This window comes from Ursus arctos, unplaced genomic scaffold (genome assembly GCF_023065955.2).
Source record: "Ursus arctos isolate Adak ecotype North America unplaced genomic scaffold, UrsArc2.0 scaffold_37, whole genome shotgun sequence".
NCBI classification, from domain to species: Eukaryota; Metazoa; Chordata; class Mammalia; order Carnivora; family Ursidae; genus Ursus; species Ursus arctos.
In genome coordinates this window covers 17,756,335-17,779,759 of record NW_026623053.1, presented here as the reverse complement: position 1 = coordinate 17,779,759, position 23,425 = coordinate 17,756,335, and the positions used below count along the sequence as shown (strand labels likewise).

At 34.8% G+C, this 23,425-nt stretch overlaps 1 protein-coding gene across 13 annotated transcripts in view; it reads right to left on the bottom strand.

Moving 5' to 3' along the window:
- The window catches only part of MIPOL1 (mirror-image polydactyly 1), a 357,607-nt gene that overhangs the window by 188,825 nt on the left and 145,357 nt on the right, over positions 1 to 23,425 (bottom strand). For 12 of the 13 annotated variants that reach the window (XR_008957207.1, XR_008957208.1, XR_008957210.1 and 9 more), the window contains one exon: positions 2,348 to 2,455. The exons of the other annotated variant lie outside the window; for it this stretch is intronic. Coding sequence is in view for 6 of the 12 variants with exons in the window: in XM_057306421.1 (XP_057162404.1) it covers positions 2,348 to 2,455 (108 nt within the window). In the remaining 6 variants the exon portion in view is untranslated. The remainder of the gene's footprint in view (positions 1 to 2,347; positions 2,456 to 23,425) is intronic. 13 annotated transcript variants of the gene reach the window in all.

Below are 23,425 nucleotides of genomic sequence, written 5' to 3'. Positions count from 1 at the left end.
AAATTTACCTTTTACTGATATCAATAATAGTACTACTTATGATAAAATGCTAGAAATATTATTGACCGATTGAAAGCTCCTAGAAATAGACTCTTCTTAAAATTTCTTCCTAAAGCTTATTTAGATACTAAATATTGAATGAGTTAACAACAACAAAAAAATGATACTTGTAAGTGGACTGTAAAAGACAGGCATACTGCTGAGAAAGAAGATGAAAAGTTGATTCATCAGATAGCTTGGTAATAAACTTATTATTCATAACTTATATGGCAACTTGAAGATACAGCATGTAATAACCAAAGCACCAAAAAAAGAACATCATCTCTGGAAGTTAAGAATAATTTTTTAAAAATGATTCAGAATAAAGTAGATATAAATATATAATAAATTTAAGATTTCTCATGAGGAAGTATAGCATAAAATAACTAAAAAATGATTCAAAGCCAGTGTTACACAAGATAGACATTTTTAAAAGAGCTAAAATGAACACAGGAGCTTTAAAAAGATTAAATTGATGAGTTTTTAAAAATTCTTCCTCCCATCCTAACTCTACAAAAAATTAAGTTGGTTAGTGAATGGATGAAGTTAGGAAAGATTAAAAGGCAACAGAAAAATCTGACACTTTTGTGAAAAACGTGAGAAACTAGAAAAGATTTTAACATAGTATATTCGTCAGGGGTAAAAATGTAGCTTTGTTTATTTATTGTTTTACATAGTCTATAGTTTCTAGAGATTTCTATTTTATAGGGATTTCGTTCTGTTTGGTTTTGAACTTCCTGGTTTTTTTGGTTTACATCTAACCTTCTAATTTTAATAACCTCTTAGAAATGTGCGTTTCTTCCTCTCCATAAATAGCAGGTGCCATTTAATTCAATTTAAAACAAATACACACACACACACACACACACACACACACACACACACACACACAAGCCAGAATAAGGACTGTGGTATTATTACGTACTTAACGAACTAGAATTTTAATTCCAGGTCTGTTTTATATGGAAATAGCCATGTCACATACAATACATGAAATCTGTCCTCTAATGCTGATAATAAATTGGCACATATTATGGAAGCTGCCTTTAAAACAAAGTTGCTTTTAATTTGCAAGTATATATTTGAAAATATTATTACACTAAATTTTAATCATATCATGGTAAATTCCTTGGGGTAATTAAAAAGTGATCAAGAATCTACATTTCTTTTCTTTCCAATTTATCGTTCTAGTCTATAAATTTGAGAGAAAAAAAGAGAAAGTGCATTAAAAATGACAACAAAGTTATTATAAGCTCCTAACTACTCACCGAGAATTTCAAAATGAAGCTAAACACATTTGTAGAAAAATCAGATTTCAACCGAACTTCACACTTTTTGGATAGACAAAAAATATTGTCTACTTCAAAATGTCACCATTTTTCTGAATTTTGGTAGATAATTCTGGTTTAGTGAGTTACACTGCTAATGCCCTAATATTCTCCTATAATCTGTAGCAAAAACGAATTTAAGATAACAAAGTACAATACAATTTTCTTGATAGTACATTTTTTTCTTACTGCACAAACACAACAACGATGAATCTTTTCTGTTTCCTGTGGATATGTTTTGTTTTTATTTTTAACCAGTAAATGAGAAAGTAAGCACCTTGAGGGCAGGAACCACAACTAGGTCACAGGTGATATGCTACAAATTGGGACAAAGACAAAGAAGGAGAATGGAAAGTCATATAAGTACCGTAAGAAAAAATATGTAATTAGTAGAATCAAAATGACGTCCTTTTTCGTGATTATTGGATCTCTATTACAATGAAACAGAACCTCTTGTCGTGAAGCATACACTTCCCTTGTTTCAAGTTCTAGTAGACTAAATTTTCTTTCTTTTTTTGCAATAAGTAACATTTTGAGAACGATTTCAATTCCCAAACATATTCACATACCCTTCAGGGACTGTCAGTTCTGTGGGTTAATAGTATCACAAGATTAGTGTAATAAATATTGATGTGAAGAAAAGGCTCATGGTTTATTTTTTTTCCTTTTAGTGTGGCCACTTTTTACTAACTACAAAAGATAACAGTATATCATAAAATCAGGAACGGAATGAACATGTACCCAAAGTATTAATATACCACCACTCAAAATTCAGAAAATACGTTGTTTTCATGTACACATACACGAAATAAAATAATACCATAACAGAAGGGTGCTGTATCTGTGTTTAAAGAAGGGGTTGTTGGCAAACACCACAGCTCACTTCTGCTGAAATGTACACAACTGATATATGCAGCACAGAAAGCTGGCACCAAGGGCTTACAACCTTAATTTGCCTGTAAGAAGGAACGGAGATTTACCTTCAGAGCACGTTCTTGATTGTTTTCAGCAGTCAGATGTCTCATGTTGTTTGCTGAAGTCTGGTTCTGCTCTTTCAGATGATGAAGCTCCTGCTCTAGACGTTTGCACTGCCACAGGGGAAGAATCCCATTAAGTAAAGGAGTTATAGCATTTTTTTTTCAAACAAGCCACATGAATTAATGTAAATAATACCACTGCGTTCTCTAAAAGACAAGGTATCTTTTGCAACAAGAATAGTAAGTTAAAAGTAATGATGAATATGAACGTATGTTTGTAGTCTGGCAATTCAATTGCAATTTTGTCTTTTATTAATCTAAATATTGCCATAAAATTAGAAAAATACTTATTTTTTCATAAAATTAAGATTAAACTACATTGAAAAATGTTTTCTTCACGGATCAAATGGTTTTTATTATATATCTTCTGGCTGAATAAAAGCATGCTTCTAAAAGTCAAATGGGGTTCTACTTAAACCACAATATGATATTCTGTGATGAATTTTTATTAAGTTTAAAAAAAAAACAATTATAAGATATACGGTAAGAGGTTTTTCAGATTTTTAGAAACATCTAAAGAAACAATTGTATAAGGATAAAAGTATTAACTATAGAGTGCTACAAGGTTAGGAAACAACTAAGGAAACAAGTGTTTTTAATTTCTATTTTGACTAAACCTTATTTTTAAGTAAAACAAGTGATAACAAACATATGAAATGACATTCTGACCTACTGGGAATATGTGAAAATATAAATTAAAAAAATTATAAATAAAAGCATAAATGGGCATCTATGCTGAAAAAATAACTGAAGTACTATGCCATTTGAATACAAGATCTTCATATAAATATATCAAATATTTCATACAATAATTGTACAGGATATAAAGTGATGTGTTGTAAATCAGGACCATATGAAGATATTTGGGGAATTAGCTAAAGGAATACAGTACTAAACCCATGTTTCAGGAAAAAGTTAAAAATCACTCCTTAAGTCATCTATTTTTAAATTAGAATATTTAAGGATTGCCTGGCTGGCTCAGTTGGACAGAGCATGCAACTCTTGCTCTTGGGGTCATGAGTTTGAGCCCCGGGCTGGAGGTAGAGATTATTAAAAAAAAAAACAAAAAACCTAAAAAATTAGCATATTTAAGTATCAACCAATATGTAAATACACATACTGATTCAAGACCTAGACAAAATTAATTCTAGATTATTTGACAAATGGCTAGTTGACCTAATGAATTAAAAATCATTACTATGATACAATTCAGATACAGTCATAATCCAAATTGGCATCTGACATTGATTTCTTTTGCCTCTGGCCTATATAATATTCTTCAGTCTATATTAGTATTTCTCCTCCTTGAGTAAGTATACAAATCCATTTAAAAGAAGTTTTACCAAACAGGTGATATTGACTTATATAATGATGTTTCAAATATAACATCAAGGGGCGCCTGAGTGGCTCAGTCGTTAAGCATCTGCTTTCGGCTCAGGTCATGATCCCAGAGTCCTGGGATTCAGCCTGCATCAGGCTCCCTGCTCAGGGGGAAGCCTGCTTTTCCCTCTCCCACTCCCCTGCTTGTGTTCCCTCTCTCTCTCTACCAAATAAATAAATAAAACCTTAAAAAAACAAGAAAAAACCACAACAAAAAACAAAAACAAATGTAACATCAAGTATACATGCCTCCTGCATATGTAATTATAAAACCAAAACACATTTATAAATGAAGTAAAATAATAATCACAAAATCAAGACTTTAAAATATTTAACTTAGCAGATAAAGTTTTGTTGAAATTAAATTCTGTAAATATAATACAGTATTGACTGATATGGTGGCAGATCATTTCAGGTTGCCATGTCTATTCCAACATGTGCTGTGTGACCACTTCACATTCACACATCACATTTTTAAAAATTATTTGAATGAAACCTTTGTGACATGACATCATCTGGCCTTTATTTGGAAGGAACACATGATTTATACATTAAACTCTACAGCTGTCCCTTTTTAGCCTATAACAATTCAAGTATACAAATGCAACCAAAATACAAATGAGTTCTCTGAAGATACAAATCACGAGGCATAAAAATGAATAAGACATAGCAGTGAGCATCACAATCTAGTAGAAGTATTCTTTACTAGAATCATCCTCTACATCTTCAATTAATTTTAATACAAAATTATTACATATTAACTATGTAAATGGAAAGACTAAATATGACTATGAGGTTACAAAGGTGGGGTAGATAATTTGGCTATGGGATAAAAAAATGTTTCATGGAGCAGATGACATCTGAGTTGGGCTTATTTGGGGAACATGATTTTATAAGCTGAAAGAGGAGAAAAAGGAAGAATACAGGAGAAAAGGTAGAAACATCAAAGGTCTCTCTGGAGAAAGTGAGAAATCATGGTCATAAGTTGCCTGACCACTTATTTTTTTGTGTTCCTAAGCAAATCAGAAATAACCCAAGGATAGAGATTTCTTTCCTACCTACATGATCCACAAAATACAAAATACTATAGCCAAACAGAGAAGTATGGCTTAAGAACAATAAAGCTATTTTTGAACCTGAGGGTATTTATCCACATTGCATACCTGGGCTCAGTTTTCATGGCCATGAAGGACAAGAGGGATAGAAAATAAGGCCCAGGGACCAAACTAGCAAGTGTCCTAAAGGGCTATACTTTCAAGTGTTTAGGGCTCCTCCCTACTTCAATGAATGAAAAGAAACAAGACAGAAAATGTATGTCCCTAAATCAAGTAATATAATTTCTAATATGGTTTTAGAGTTTCATTTTGAAGTAACACAATTAAAAGTAACACGATATTTTCCCTGATCATATTCTGCCAAATATTAATATCCTTAAAAGTTCTAGTTAATAAATTGAGACCTAGGAGGTTTCTTACATTCTTTTATACTTAAAATTTGTTTTATTTTTATTTTTGTAAAGATTTATTTTATTTTATAGAGAGAGAGAGCGAGAGCGCTTGAGTCGGGGTAGGGATGAAACGAGAGGGAGACAAGCAGACTCCCCACTGGAGCGGGGAGCTGGATGTGGCTGGATCCTAGGACTTCGAGATCATGACCTGAGCCAAAATCAAGAGCTAGACGTTTAACCAACTGAACCACCCAGGTGCCCCTTAAAATTTTTTTAATACTCAAATGGAATTTAGGTAAATGCTATCTTTATACTGTTACAGTCCTTGAGAACTAGGATTCTCATATGAGACAAAAGATAAAGATGAAAGATAAAATAGGTTAAGTAAAAAACCCTTTAGTACAGAATTTGAAGTGGAAGCGTCAGTACGAGGATACAGTTTTATCCTTAAAAAATACGTGTGTTTCTGTATTTCCTAGTTTTGCCCACTGAAAAGGGTAGAAATAACACGAAATCCAGTAGCAGTGAATACTCCCAGGACCTACCCTGTGGGTCCAAGTACCATTTCTTAATAAAAATAGAGAACTCTGTGGATATATGGCTGACTCCAGCTCTGGGACAAGAAATGTACAATATGATCCAAGAACACATGTTCTTAGCAGAAGTTTTGTATTAACTATCAGTACTGAGGGACTATCAAAGAGACTCAGAGAGGACTCAGGAGACAACTTGAAAAGTCCCCCACCAGCTAAAAAGAAGAGAATATGATCAAATAAGGATAGTAACTGAAATATATTGTAACACACATTATATGTTTAAATTATTGAGTTTGTAATGACAATAAAATTTTTAAAAAACTATACCACTGTTCGGGAATACTAGTAAGCCAAGAATTTATCTACCCTTTCTGATAAAACTTAACCACTAAGTAATCAAACAATACTACAATACTACAGAAGTATTCAAGCTAATAAAAAAAGGGAATGTTACAATTTCACAATTTTGAAATCATTACTATACTAAGAGTTCATTAATATAGCACTGAAACTGCTAGTAACATAGTTCTTTCACAAACCAACGTGTATTCCCAGATAAAAAACAAAACCACCTGCAGTCTTGGTAATAAAAATTAATATAAATCTGCTCAAGCCTATAGAGCAAATCGGCATATGTATAGAATAGAGAGGAACATTTTAAATGACACTAAAGAGATGCAATGAATAAACGAGGTAACTCTACAAGAAAAATGACTCATTTAAAAAAAAAAATTCCAATGGGGCCTCAGGGTGGCTCAGTCAGTTAGGCATACAGGTCTTAATCTCAGGATTGAGAGTTCAAGCCCTGCATTGGGCTCCACACTGGGCGAGGAGCCTACTTAAAAATAAATGAATAAATAAAATTTAAAAATTTAAAGGATAAAAGGAGAAACAGAATCTATACATTAAAAATAGTGTTGACTCAATTCAATCATTTGTAATGTATAATTCTTATTAAATATAGATTCAAAACAGAAAGTTACAATATTTACGAGATCACTGGAATTTGAAAACTAATCAGATGTTTCTCAATATTCCTTGTTAATATTTTTGTTGTGATAATGATATTGTGGTTATGTTTTAAGCAACAGGTGATCTTTTAGAAAGACACAATAAAATTTACAAATAAAAAGGATATTATGTCTGGTAAATTTCCTTCAAAATAACATGAGAAGGAATAAATGAGTGGGGAATATAAATAAAAAGGCTGGACAGTTGTAGCAAGGTAGAAATATCTCAGGGGATCAGAGATTCTATGGTTTCGAAGTTCACTGATAAGAGGGAAAGGATTAAATTTTTCTCTATAAACAAAACTAATTCTATAATGCAAGTGAACTAAATATACACAACATAAAAACCGATGGCAAATTTTTATAAACTAAATTTGGTCCATATTTAATATCTATTTTCAGCAGTAATTTCCTCTTACTTGTTACTGTAAATTCTGAAGAATTATACCAAGCAGACAATACATTGTTATGGTTGTTTTACTTTTAGTTTCTGAAAGATTACCATGCCTTATGTTTTTAGCAAAAAGTTCTCTAATATTGTATAAGTTTTTAACAGCTGCCATTTCTCCTCCTATGCAATCTGCTTTCAGTCACAGATCATTTTGATTGCATACAATCAAATGTCTTCTCCCTTGGATGCTATACAATTCTTTCCTTTGCAGACAAAAAATAATACCAGACTCTTCCAGTCAAAACAGAAACTACACTTTGGTGTCAATGTGAATTATGTACTTTGAACGGCAGATGTTTGGAAGCACTTAGGATTATATAAATAAGTTTTTATTCTTCTTCATTTAGAAGAATCTTTAAAAATCACTTCATTTTAGATTTAAAAACAATAACTAGAATGCTTTTCTCACACTGCAATAACTTGGAATAAAAAGTTTTCAAATTCAAAGGCTTTGTTTCTTCAAAGCCCTGGAAAAATTTCAATAACTTGGTTTAAATGAATACAATACTCAGAGCTTTAAAAATACCAAAGATTAAAAAAGAAAAACAATAATTATGTGAACGAGTCTCTAAAACCACATGTACTGTAGCTGATGTGTGTATATACGCACACATACACACACATATAAAACATACAGAAAACAGAGTTATTTGGTAAATTTCATTAAGCACCCACTAGACAATATACCAGCACCCACCAGGCAACATGCCGGGCAATGACACGTTTCTACAGATTTATACATATATATATCTTAATTACATATATACATTTCAAAAACACCATAAGAAAGTAAATAACTAAGGATTTAAGAACAAATACGGTAATTTCTACTCATTTTTTAAAGTAGGCTCCATGCCCAACGTGGAGCCCAACACCGGGCTTGAAGTCATGACCCTGAGACTGAGACCTGAGCTAAATCAAGGTCAGACACTTAACCCACTGAGAAACCCAGGCACCCCCATACTCATTTTAAACTACTGAATTATTCAAAAAAAGATGAAAGAAATGTTTTAAATCACAAAGTAAAAGGATTAGTAAACATGACAATTATTTTTAAAGGTATCAACATGTATGTAGGTATTTAGTATGCTGTTATTAAAATACCATTTTAATAGTACTGTTTATTATATGAGTTGTATTCATAAAAAGTTATTCATTTGAAAAAATGATAGTTTGCATGTCTACACAGAATAAAGGTTAATACACATACTATTAATGATAGTCAATCAACTATTAGTGAAAATTAGTATGTGCCAGGTCCTGTTCTAAGCACTGTACATGTGTTAATCAGTAGATCTTCATGTGGACCCTATGAGTTAGATATTATAATAGAAGAAAGTAGAAGCAGAGAGTAATAATAACTTTTTCAAAGTCATGCAACTGATAAGAAGGATTCAATTTCATGCAGTGTAATTCAGTTTATCACAAAAACGTATAGTGTGCACAAATATGTCCAATAGCAAAAGGAATGGAAACAGGACTACAGAAAAAGTTAACGATGATGACATTTTAAAATTTGAACTTTGAACAATTACAGATACAGATAATTTTTAAAGTAGTACATAGATCTGACATAAGAAAATATTCAACATAGATCAGAATGGAATATGGACTAGCTAGAATATAGAATTATTATCTTTTAACACAGTTCATTCATACCCAATGAGTGCATGTGTTTTCAGGTTGCATCTCAGAGCTAATAAATATTTCAGAGAGCTATTTCTAGACTACATCTCTGATTGATCAAACTAACTCCTACCTACCCTATCTTGGTATGCTTTATTGGCTCTCCCATTGCTTCCAGAATTAAAACCAAGTTTTGGAAAATAACAGCAGCATTTCATGACCCAGACCCATTTCATATTTTCTCATTCCTCCCCAACTGCACACTTTGCTCTAATTTGGACATGCTAAATTCTCCATCTGCTCGGCACTATCCCTCATAAACGCTTATGATCCTTGGGCAAACCTAGCACCTGGTTCATTGAAGCTATCTAATGCATGTTCATTAAATAAATAGTGTGAATTTCATTTAAAGAAACCTTATTTTTTTATATTAATTTCCTTTGAAAATTAAAGACATTAAATAATATTTTGTTTAATACGCACTAAACAATATTTAGGCGATCATACACCTATAAGCATAAATTCAACATAAAATATCTGAAAAAAGTATATGAAAGGAAATATAACTAATTTCCAATATATAGAGATATGAAAAATAGCTCTATGTTTCCTAAGATGAAAAATTATAAATGCAAACAATGACTATTTAATGATATGCCTTTCAATTAACTCCCAATTAAGAAGCATACAGTCAACGTCTTTAAAAGTTTGGGGTACAGCAGCAGTATGGTAATGCAAGTAGGGCCATAAAAAGAAAAAGGATAGTAGTAAGACACCAAGATTCTAGATAGGAAAAACAGGGCCAAAAAAGAGAAGAAAGAAAACAGACAAGTAGAGAAAAAAATGTATCAAAGCAAATGGAAGACTTGTGCCATACCTCATAAGCCAAACCATTGTAGGGGTTTTATCTTAGATGAAAATTATATAGAGTAAAATGCACAGATTTTGAATGTATACTTGATTTATTTTTTGACAAATTTATAAATCTGGACAACTACCCTCTTTCAGCTTATCTGCATTGAGAGCCATAAACTACCATTATTTTGATTTGAAATACCATGGATTATTTCACCTACTGGTCCGTAATCTTTTGTCTGACTTATTTCAATCTACTATATATTGGAAATTCATCTGTTTGTGTGAGTAAATAGTTCATTTTTTTCATGCAAAACAGTATTCCATTTATGGATATACAGTAATCTATTTTCCTGTTAATGAAATGGTACTTGAGTTGTTTTCATTGTTCGGATATTATGAATGGGCTCCTATAAACATTCCTCTGAAAGTCTTACAATGTGTATTTGTTTTCATTTTCCTTGGGTAAACATCTAGAAACGGAATTGCTATGTCACAGAGGATATTGTTCCACTGTATAAGAAACTGCCAAACAGTTTTCAAAACAGGTTGTACCATCTTATACTCACATTAGCAATAGATCAGAATTTTGGTTGCTGACATCCTTACCAGGTTGTCAGTTTTTTAAATTTCAGATGCCATAATGCATGTGATGTAGTATCACATTTAAATTTGTATTTTTTTATTTACAAATTATAATATTTTCGTGTGTTCACTGGACATTTGTGAAGTTTCTCTTCTGGTCTTCTGCCCATTTTTAGGGGAGGGTTGTTTATCTTATTATCTATTTGTGGGAATTATTTAAACATATTTAATATAAGTCTTCTGTCAGATACATGAATTGCAAATATTTTCTCCCAGGCTATGGCTTACCTTTTCATTTTCTTAAAGTCGGCCTTTGAGGAATATTAATTTTTAATTTTATCAAAGGCAGATTTATCAATTTTTTCATTATGATTGGAGTTATTTGTCCTTTTAAAAATGCGTGACTATCCCAATGTGATAAAGCTATTTTCCTCAAGTTTCTAACAATATCTCTCAAGTTTTAGCTTTCTTGTTTAGGTCTACAAGGCCTTGACTTTATTTTTGATTACAGCATGAAGGAAGAGTCCTTTCTGTTCCATACTGACACCCAGATGTTGCACCACTATTTGCTGACTTACCTCTCCTTAAAGGACTGACCTGATGTCCTGGTCTAAAATCAAGCAAGTGCCACAAGCAAAAGAATGAAGTTAGACAACTTTCTTAAGACATACAGAAGAATTAGCTTAAAACTGATCACAGAACTAAATGTAAAAGCCAAAACTATAAAAATCTTAGGAGAAAACATCTTAGGAGTAAAAATTTATCTTAAGATAAAAAGGAGTAAATCTTAGTTGACACTGGGTTAAGCATAACCTTCTAAGCCTTTAAGTGACATTAAATAAAAAATATAAAGTGGACTTCACCACAATAAAAATATTTTTGTCCCATATATCATTAAGAAAGTGAGAAATTTTACAAATGATCTATATGTAATAAAAAGCTTGTATGTGTAATAAAGAACTGTTATAACTCAATAAGACAGAGAATAAACACATAACTCAAAAATGGGCAAAGAATCAGAATACAAACATTTCTTTAAAGAACATATACAGGCTGGGGGAGGAGTTAAGATGGAGGAGTAGGGGTCCCCTTTTTCAGCTGGTCCCCTGAGTCGAGCTGGATAGGTACCAGACCATCCTGAACATCCACGGAATCAGCCTGAGACACAGGAAGATATATCTGGATCTCTACAAATGAACATCTCCAGGGATGAGTATTGAGGTACGAAGCGGGGAGCTGTGAAGCCGAGCACAGATATCAGAAGATAAACGGAAGGGGGAGGGAGCCGCCAAGCTCAGGAGCCAGGAAGCGATAGCCACCTGCACGGGGGAGCAGACGGACTTGTGGATCGGCACCCACAAGAGAACAGACTGAGACCGTGAGCCGGGGAGCGTGCGCGACCAGACTGAAAACCGGAACTCTGCAGTGCAAGCGAAACACACTAAAACGGAGCTCCAGAGAGCGCGGGGGCGGCTGGCGGTGTTAGAAACACAAAGGACAGAGATGTGCCGGCCCTGGAAGTGAGGGCTGGGACGCCGGGTGTGGGGCGCACATCCCTGGACACTGCAGGGTTGAGCAGCACCAAAGGAAACAGAGTTAAAGTGGCCAGAACATCAGTGGAGAACGGTCCGCGATCCCTCTGTTCTGAGACAGAGGCTGATATTTGGCAACTGCTGCTCTGACTCTCAGAAGAGGCACAGCAAACCGCCAGGGAAAGCCTCCAGAGAACAAAAGCCTGGAAATACCGGCTCACAGTGCGCCTATCCCCATCCCCCCTCGCAGGGGACACGGAGACTCTACCCAAACAGGGTTGCCTGAGTATCGGCTTGGCAGGCTCCTGCCCCAGAAGGCAGGCTGAAAAATCAAGACGCACACATACCTAAGGTCCCTATAAAACAAGTGCACACTGCCTGGGTCCTGGTCAATAATTTGGGCTATGGACAACCCCGCAACCTCTTCTCATCAGAATGACAAGAAGGAGAAATCCCCCCCAGCAAAGAAAAGACAACGAGTCTGTGGCCTCTGCTACAGAACTAATGGATATGGATATAACCAAATTATCAGAAATGGCGTTCAGAGTAACAATGGTCAAGATGATGTGAAGACTTGAAAAAAGTATTAACGAAAATATTAATGAGAATATAGAATCTCTAAGGGCGGAAATGAGAGCGAATCTGGCAAAAATTAAAAATTCTATGAATCAAATGCAGTTAAAAGTAGAGGCTCTGACAGACAGGGTGAATGAAGCAGAAGAACGTATCAGCGAATTGGAGGATGGGTTAGTAGAAGAGAAAGCTAAAATAGAAACTTGGCTCAAAAAAATCCATTCTCAAGAATGTAGGTTACATGAGATTACTGACTCAATGAAACGTTCCAATGTCAGAATCATCGGCATCCCCGAGGGGGTGGAGAAAAAGAGAGGTCTAGAAGAGATATTTGAACAAAGTGTAGCTGAAAACTTCCCTAATCTAGCAAAGGAAACAAGCATTCGTGTCCAAGAGGCAGAGAGGACCCCTCCCAAGCTCAACCATGACAAACCTACGCCACGTCACGTCATAGTGCATTTCGCAAATGTTAGATCCAAGGATACAGTATTGAAAGCGGCCAGGGCAAAGAAATTTCTCATGTACCAAGGCAAAGGTATCAGAGTTATGTCAGACCTGTCTACACAGACCTGGAATGAAAGAAAAGGGGGCATTTTTAAAGCTCTTTCAGAGAAAAACATGCAGCCAAGGATCCTTTATCCAACAAGGCTGTCATTCAGAATTGATGGAGAGATAAAGACCTTCCAGAATCGCCAGTCATTGACCAATTTCGTAACCACGAAACCAGCCCTACAGGAGATATTAGGGGGGTTCTATAAAAGTAAAAAGGCCCCAAGAGTGATACAGAACAGAAAGTCACAATCCATAGAAACAAAGACTTTACAGGCAACATGGCATCATTAAAATCATATCTCTCAATAATCAGTCTCAATGTAAATGGCCTAAATGCTCCCATAAAAGGCCACAGGGTTGCAGATTGGATAAAAAGACATGACCCATCCATTAGTGTTTACAAGAGACTCATTTTGAACCTAAAGATACATCCAGACTGAAGGTAAAGGGATGGAATACCATCTTTCATGCCAATGGACCTCAAAAGAAAGCTGGGATAGCAATTCTCATATCAGACAGATTGGATTTTAAACTAAAGTCTATAGTTAGAGATACAGAAGGGCACTATATTATTCTTAAAGGATGAATCCAACAAGTGGATATGACAATTAGAAATATCTATGCCCCCATCAGGGGAGCAGCAAGATACACAAGCCAACTCTTAACCAGAATAAAGAGACATATAGATAATACGTTTATACTAGGGGACCTCAACACTCCACTATCAGCAATAGATAGATCACCTAAGCAGAAAATCAACAAAGAAACAAGAGCTTTGAATGCCATACTAGATGAGTTGGACCTCATAGATATATATAGAACACTACACCCCAGAACCAAAGAATACTCATTCTATTCTAATGCCCATGGAACATTCTCAAGAACAGACCATGTTCTGGGTCACAAAACAGGTCTCAACCGATACCAAAAGACTGAAATTATTCCCTGCATATTCTCAGACCACAATGCTTTGAAATTGGAACTCAACCACAAGGAAAAATTTGAAGAAACTCAAACACTTGGAGACTAAGAACCATCCTGCTCAGGAATGATTTGACAAACCAGGAAATCAAAAATCAATTTAAACAATTTATGGAGACCAATGAGAATGAAAACACAACGGTCCAAAACCTATGGGATACTGCAAAGGCAGTCCTAAGGGGAAAATACATAGCCATCCAAGCCTCACTCAAAAGAATAAAAAATCTAAAATGCAGTTTTTATATTCTCACCTCAAGAAGCTGGAACAGCAACAGAGGGACAGGCCTAATCCACGCACGAGAAAGCAGTTGATCAAGATTAGAGCAGAAATCAATGATTTAGAAACCAGGAGCACAGTAGAGCAGATCAACAGAACTAGAAGCTGGTTCCTTGAAAGAATAAATAAAATTGATAAACCACGGGCAAGACTTATCCAAAAGAATAGAGAAAGGACCCAAATTAATAAAATTATGAATGAAAAGGGAGAGGTCACAACCAACACCAATGAAATTGGAAGGATTATTAGAAACTTTTATCAACAGCTTTATGCCAATAAATTAAGCAATCTGGAAGAGATGGAGGACTTCCCGGAAACCTATAAACTACCAAGACTGAAACAGGAAGAAATTGATTTTTTAAACAGGCCTATTAATTACGAAGAGATTGAAACAGTGATAAACAACCTTCCAAAAAACAAAACGCCAGGGCCTGATGGATTTCCCGGGGAATTCTACCAAACATTCCAGGAAGAAATAATACCTATTCTCCTAAAGGTATTTCAAAAAATAGAAACAGAAGGAAAGCTACCAAACTCATTTCATGAGGCCAATATTACCTTGATTCCCAAACCAGGCAAAGACCCCATCAAAAAGGAGAAATACAGACCGATTTCCCTAATGAATATGGATGCCAAAATTCTCAACAAGATCCTTGGTAATAGCATCCAACAGTATATTTAAAAGAATGACCCCCCATGACCAAGTGGGATTCATCACTGGGATGCAAGGGTGGTTCAACATTCACAATGCTATCAGTGTGATAGATTCTATCAACAAGAAAAAAAGCCAAAAATCATATGATCCTCTCATTAGATGCAGAAAAAGCATTTGACAGAATACAACATCCTTCCTGATTAAAACCCTTCAGAGTGTAGGGATAGAGGGTACATTCCTCAATCTCATAAAAACCATTTATGAAAAGCCTACAGCAAATATCATTCTCAATAGGGAAAAGCTGGAAGCCTTTCCCTAGAGATCAGGAACAGACAAGGATGCCCACTCTCGCCATTATTATTCAGCACAGTACTAGAAGTCCTCGCAACAGCAGACAACAAAAAGGGATAAAAAGTATCCAAATCGTCAAAGAAGAAGTCAAACTGTCTCTCTTCGCAGGTGACATGATACTCTATATGGAAAACCCAAAAGAATCTACTCCCAAACTACTAGAAGTTATAGAGCAATTCAGTAACGTGGCAGGATACAAAATCAATGCTCAGAAATCAGTTGCATTTCTATACACAAACAATGAGACTGAAGAAAGAGAAATTAGGGAATTCATCCCATTTACAATAGCACCAAAAATCATACGTTATCTTGGAATTTACTTAACCAGAGACATAAAGGATCTGTATTCTGGAAACTACAAATCACTCTTAAAAGACATTGAAGAAGACACAAAAAGATGGAAAAATATTCCATGCTCATGGATTGGAAGAATTAACATAGTTAAAATGTCCATGCTACCCAGAGCAATCTACAGTTTCAATGCTATCCCGATCAAAATACCAATGACATTTTTCAAAGAACTGAACAAACAGCCCTTAAATTTGTGTGGAACTAGAAAAGGCCCCGAATCGCCAAGGAATTGTTGAAAAGGAAAAACAAAGCTGGGGGCATCACAATGCCGGATTTCGAGCTGTACTACAAAGCTGTGATCACAAAGACAGCATGGTACTGGCACAAAAACAGACACATAGACCAATAGAACAAAATAGAGAACCCAGAAATGGACCCTCGGCTCTTTGGGCAACTAATCTTTGACAAAGCAGGAAAAAAACATCCAGTGGAATAAAGACAGTCTCTTCAATAAATGGTGCTGGGAAAATTGGTCAGCTACATGCAAAAGAATGAAACTTGATCACTCTCTCACACCATACACAAAGATAAACTCTAAATGGATGAAAGACCTTGATGTGAGACAGGAATCCATCAAAATCCTAGAAGAGAGCATAGGCAGCAACCTCTACGATATCGGCCACAGCAACCTTTTTCATGACACATCTCCGAAGGCAAGAGAAACAAAAGATAAAATGAACTTATGGGACTTCATCAAGATAAAAAGCTTCTGCACAGCCAAGGAAACAGTCAAAAAAACTAAGAAGCAGCCCACGGAATGGGAGAAGATACTTGCAAATGATACTACAGATAAAAGACTGGTATCCAAGATCTACAAAGAACTTCTCAAACTCAATAAGCGAGAGACAAATAAACAAATCATAAAATGGGCAGAAGATATGAACAGACACTTTTCCAATGAAGACATACAAATGGCTAACAGACACATGAAAAAAAGTTCAAAATCATTAGCCATCAGGGAAATTCAAATCAAAACCACACTAAGATAACACCTTACACCCGTTAGAATGGCAAAAATTGACAAGGCAAGAAACAACAATTGTTGGGAGAGGATGTGGAGAAAGGGGATCCCTCCTACATTGTTGGTGGGAATGCAAGTTGGTACAGTACAGCCACTCTGGAAAACAGTGTGGAGGTCCCTTAAAAAGTTAAAAATTGAGCTACCCTATGATCCAGCCATTGCACTACTGGGTATTTACCCCAAAGATACAGACGTAGTGAAGAGAAGGGCCATATGCATCCCAATGTTCATAGCAGCATTGTCCACAATAGCTAAATCGTGGAAGGAGCCGAGATGCCCTTCAACAGATGACTGGATTAAGAAGTTGTGGTCCACATATACAATGGAATATTACTCAGCTATCAGAAAGAACGAATTCTCAACATTTGCTGCAACATGGACGGTACTCTAGGAGATAATGCTAAGTGAAATAAGTCAAGCAGAGAAAGACAATTATCATATGATTTCTCTCATCTGTGGAACATAAGAACTAGGAAGATCGGTAGGAGAAGAAAGGGATAAAGAAAGGGGAGGTAATCAGAAGGGGAAATGAAGCATGGAGACAATGGACTCTGAGAAACAAACTGAGGGCTTCAGAGGGGAGGGGGTTGGGGGAATGGGATAGGCTGGTGATGGATAGTAAGGAGGGCACATATTGCACGGTGCACTGGGAGTTATACACAACTAATGAATCATCGAACTTTACATCAAAAACCAGGGATGTACTTAATGGTGACTAACATAATATAATAAAAAAATATTATTATAAAAAAATAAAATAAAGAACATATACAAATGGCTAATAAACACAAGAAAGAAGAAGACATCATTAGCTATTACAGAAATGCAAATCAAAACCACAATGACAGTGACTTTTCAAAAGGGTAGCCTAAGAAGCTCCAGGCCTGAGTTTCACAATGGAAACAAAAATTAAACAACGTATGAACCAAAGCTCTGTGGGAATTCTAGAAACCAGTTAAGGATCAGCAGCAACTAAATGAACCCTCAACCAAGAAAAAGACACTCTCAAACTGGTAGAAGATTTTGTCCATCCTGGACTGTCTCCCTGGCACATCACAGTGATGTCACTTAGGAGGAGACTGCCCAATTCCTAGCTCCTTTCTTCGATGAGACAAAAAAAAAAGATGGACTTTCTTTGAACATTATGGCTTATCTATAGGCTGTGCAAAGGATTTTCTGCCTTGTCGGATATGGAGTGCTGATAGGAACAAAGGCATGGTTTGGAATATTAAGGTGGAGGCTGCTGAAAGCAGTAGTGGGTATCGTGGCTAATGAGAACTATAGGAGAAGTGCAGAGTCTCAGATGTCTGGAGTTAAGAAATTATTAGCAGAAGACTGCAACAGATATCCAAGGACCTCCAAAGAAGCAAGTGTGAGACTCTAAGGGAAATTAAGGACTTTAAAGCAACCAAACATGGGGAAGAATTGGTAAAAAAGCATACATACGCCATGCTAGATGCCTCTCCAGAAAAGGCCCAAGAAAAACTTGAGCCGTCATACCACTCTGATTAGTGAAAGTCTCCGCCTGTACAGAGCCAGTCTACAAAGACTGGGAGATGTGGATATTTATTCAAATGTCCAATTTGCAACAATAAAAAATCAGAAGGCATACAAAGAAACAGGGAATCATGGCCTATTTGAAGGAACAAAATAAATCCTCAGAAACCAACCCTAAAGAAACACAGGCCTTAAACTTACTGGACAAAGACTATTTTTTTTTTTTAAAGATTTTATTCGTTTTTTTTTGAACAGAGAGAGACACAGTGAGAGAGGGAACACCAGCAGGGTGAGTGGGAGAGGGTGAAGCAGGCTCCCCACTGAGCGGGGAGCCCAATGGGGACTCAATCCCAGGATTCTGGGATCACGCCCTGAGCTGACGGCAGCCGCTTAACAACTAAGCCACCCAGGCGCCTCTGAACAAAGACTTTAAACAACTGTCTTAAGTGTGCTCAATGAGTAGAGGGGAACATGAACAGAAAATTAAACAATATCAGGACAGCAACATATGAACAAAATGAGGATACCAACAAATTAACACAATTATTAAAAAAAAAAAAAACCCACACACAACCGAGACATTCTGGAGATAAAAAACACATTATCTGAATTAAAAAATTCACTAGAAGGGTTCAACAGCACACTCAAATGGACGGAATAAAGAAGCAGTGAACTTAAAGTTAATTTAAAAATTTTATCTGAGGAACAAAAAGAAAAAATAATAAAGAAAAGTGAATAGAGCCTAAGGGATTTATGGTCCTATCAAGTGGACTAATATATACATTATGGGATTCAAAGAAAGTGAAGAGGGAGAGAAAGGGGGCAGAGAGTTCATTTGAAAAAAATAATGGCTGAAAAGACCCCAAATTTGAGAAAATATAGGATGTTAAAAAACAAGAAATTCAACAAACTCCAAGTAGGATAAATCTAGAGAGACCCATATTAAGATACATTATAATCAAGCCACTGAAAGTAAAAAAAAAATTGAATCTTGGAAGCATCAAGAGAAAAGAACTCTGTGTACAAGGGATCCTTAATAAGATAACCAGCAGATTAGTCAGGAGAAAACTTGCAGGCCAGAAAACAGTGGGATGATAGATTTAAACTGATGAATGGAAAAGAAAAAACAACAAAACACCAAAAAAACCAAAAAAAACCAATGCCCTGTCAAAGAAGAATTCCACATCTGGCAAAATATCTGTCAAAAATGAGGACAATATTAAGACATCCTCAGATAAAAAAAAAACCAAGAGAGTTTATTAACATTAATCTGCCCTAACAAGAAATGCTAAAGGAGTCTTTCAAGATAAAATGAAAGGACACTAGACAGTAAATAAAAAGCCATATGTAATTATAAAGTTCTCTAGTAAAGGTAAATATATGGACCAGTATAAAAACCAGTATTACAATAATTTTGGTTTACAAACCTACATACTATTCTTTTACAGAATTTAAATGCAAAAGCATAAAAATAGTTGTAAATCTATGTTAATGAGTACGTGATATATAAAAATGTAATTTGTGACAACATAAAGTGGGGAGGCAGGAAGAGTATAATTTCTAAGTGAATGAGGTTATCAATTTAAAATAAATTGCTATAACTTTTAGGATATCTTATGTAATCCCATGGCAAACTGCCAAGAAAATATCTACAGAATTATACACAAAAGGAAATGAGAAGGGAATGAAAGCAAATCATTATAAAAATATCAACTGAAAATAAAGGCAGGCAGTAAGGGAAGAAATGCGGGTTGAAGAAACTGTAAGTCATTTAGAGAACAATGAACAAAAAAGCAACGGTATGTCCTTTTCTATCAGTAATTACTTTAAATGTAACTGAAATAAATTCCTCAATCAAAGGACATACACTGGCAGAATGGATTAGGAAAAAAAAAAACAGGATCCAACTATGTGTGGTCTGTGAGAGATTCACTTTACATGTAAATGACATACAAAGGCTTAAAGTGAAGAGATAGAAAAAGACATTCCATGTAAACAGGACCCCAAAAAGAGCAGGAGTGGCTACAGTAACATCAGGCAAATAGACTTTAAGTTAAAAACTATTACAAAGAAGGGTACTTTATAATGACAAAAGGGTCGATTCACCAATAAGACATAACATATAAAGTTTTTATATATGCTGATTTCAAAACTCATACAAAGCTATAATAATCCGAAGAGTGTGGTACTGGCAGACACGTAGACCATAGAACAGAATGTCCGGAAATAAACCATTGTATATACGATCAAATAATTTTTCATGAGGGTGTTAAGACCATTCGGTGGAGGAAAGGACAGTTTTTTCAAGAAATGGTATTGGGAAGACTGGATATCCACATGCAAAATAATGAAGTTGAACACTTACTTTACCCCACATACAAAAATTAACTCAAAATGGATCAAATACCTAAATAAATATAAGAGCTAAAATTACACAACTCTTAGACAAAAATATGAGGGAAAAGCTTTATGACAGGTTTGGCAATGATTTTCTGGATATGACACCAAAAGCACATGCAACAAAAATCCAGATAAATTGGACTACACCAAAATTAAAAACTTTTGTGTATCAGAGAACACAATCAACGGACTGAAAAGACACTTTATGGATCAGATGAAAATATCAGTAAATCATATATTTAATAAGAGGGTTAATACGTAGACTATATCTAGGACTCCTATAACTCAAAAACAAAAAATACATCTGATTAATAAATGTGCAAAGAATATGAACAGGCATTTCTCCAAAGATGACATTCAAATGACCAATAAACACATGTATAGATGTTTACCTTCAGTAATCATTACAAAAATTTCAAGCAAAACCACAATAAAACACTATCTCACACTCATTAGGATGACTATTAGGAAGAAAGAAAGAAAGAAAGAGGAAGGAAGGGAGGAAGGAAGGAAGGAGGAGAAAGAGAGAAAGAAAGAGAAAAAAAGAGAAAGAAAAGAAAGGAAAGAAAATAAGTGTTGCTGAGGATGTGGAGAAACTGAGAGCCTTGTGCACTGCTCAGGAGAATATAAAATGGTGCAGCCATTGTTGATAACAGTATTGCAGTTCCTAAAAAAAGTAAAAACAGGATTACCATACGATGTAGCAATTCCACTTCTGGGCTAAACTCAGAAGAACTGAAAGCACAGTCTCAAGATATATCTGTACACTCATGTTCCTAGCGGCATTTTTCACAATAATCATAGGTGGAGGTAACCCACGTGTCCATTGGTGGATAAACACAATGTAGTATATATTACCAATGGATCATTATTCAGCCTTAAAATGGAAGGAAATTCTGACTCATTCTACCATATTGAGGACATTACACTAAGTGAAATAAGCCAGTAACAAAAAGACAAGACGATAGCTCATCAAAATGCCATATGTAAGAGTTACCAAATGATCCAAAAATTCCATTGCCAGGTATATACCCAAAAGAAAAGTAAATATATATCCACACAAAAGTTTGTAAATGAATGTTCATGGTATCATTACAGTAGCCACAAAGTATAAACTCAAATGTCCATCAACTGACCAATGAATAAACAAAATGTGGTATATCCGTATAATTATTATTTGGCAAAAGTATTAATTTAACATAAAAGTACTAATACATGTTACCACATGGATGTACTTTAATTTTATTATGCAAAGTGAAAGAAGCTAGTCACAAATACCACATATATGATTCCATTATATAAAATGTCCAGACTAGGCAAATCTATTGGGACAGATAGCAGATTACTGATTACGTAGGCTTTGGGGAGGAGTATTTTGGGGGGAGTGAATAGGAGTGACTGATAGTGGGTAGAGAGTTTCTTTTGGGATTGATTAAAATACTCTGAAATTGTGGGAATGCACAATTCTGTAAATACAATAAAAAAATACTGAATTGTACACTAAATGTGTGAATGGCATGTGAATCTCAATAAAGCTATTAAAATGTAAACAAAAGTAAGTCATTATATATGTGTTCTATTTCTGGGCTCTCTGTCCCACTGATTGTATAGGCACAAGACAGTCTTGATTATTGTAGTTTTGAGTAAGTCTTAAAATCACGTAGTCTGAATGCTCCAAATTCCGATTTTACAAGACTGTTTTGAGTACTCTAGATCACTTATATTTCCATAAAATTTTGAAAGGATATTTTTTAAAAAAAGTCTTATAGCCTAGATGAAATAGACAAATCCTGAAAAACACAATGTTCCAAAACTTACACAAGAAATAGAAATGTTGAATAACTGAGTAATTTTGGTAAATTGTGTTTCTCAGCAAACTTGTCCATTTCATCTGTTATCAAATGCATTAGTGTGACATTCTCCATACTACTGTTATCTTTTAACAAGTGCAGAATCTTTACTTATACCCTTTCATTCATTCTTGATATTATTAATTTGGGTTTTCTTGTTCAGTTTTAAGTTTTGATTTAAATTCCAGTTAGTTAACATACAATGTAATATCAGTTTCAGCTGTACAATTTAGTGATTCAATACTTACGCACAACACCTGGAGATCATCACAAGTTCACTCCTTTATCCCCATCACCTATTTAATACCACCCTCTCACCTCCTCTCCAGAAACCCTCAGTTCGTTCTCTATAGGTAAGTCTGTTCCTTGGTTTGCCTCTCTCTTCCTTTTGCTATACTCATTTGTTTTGTTTCTTAAATCCACATATGAGTGAAATCATATGGTATTTTCTTTCTCTGACTTACTTCAGTTTTACTTACTTGTTCAGTTTTACCAGGACTTGTATATTTGACTAATCTTCACAAAAAACTCAACTTTGGCTTACTTTTCTCTATTGTTTTTCTATTTCTTTTACATTTCTTTTTATTTATTTCTGCTCTTCATATTTTGTTCTTCGATTTATTTTGTGTTTAGTTTGTTCACCTTTTTCATCCTTAAGATGGAAATTTAAATCGATTGTGGGTGTTTCTTCTATATGCAAAGATTTAAAGCAACATAAACTTCTCTGGAAGACTGCTTTAGCTGTATCTCACAAATTTTGATATGTACTATCTCATAATTTTAAATTTGTAGTATTTTTTGAATTTCCTTTTCTCTACTTACATTGACACCTGGATTATTTAAAAGGGCACTATTTGATTTCCAAATATTTAAAGATATTCTAAACTTTATTCTTGTTAATTTATTTCATTCCCATGTGAACAGAAAATATACTCTTTATGGTTTTAATCTTTTCAGATTTATCCTGAAATATTTCAAGGTCCAGTCCAGCATGGTCTTTTTAATTTTCCATATGAACTTGAGAAGAATGTGTATTCTACATTTGTCGTTGTATTCATTTATATTTATTTATTTATAGATTTATTCATTCA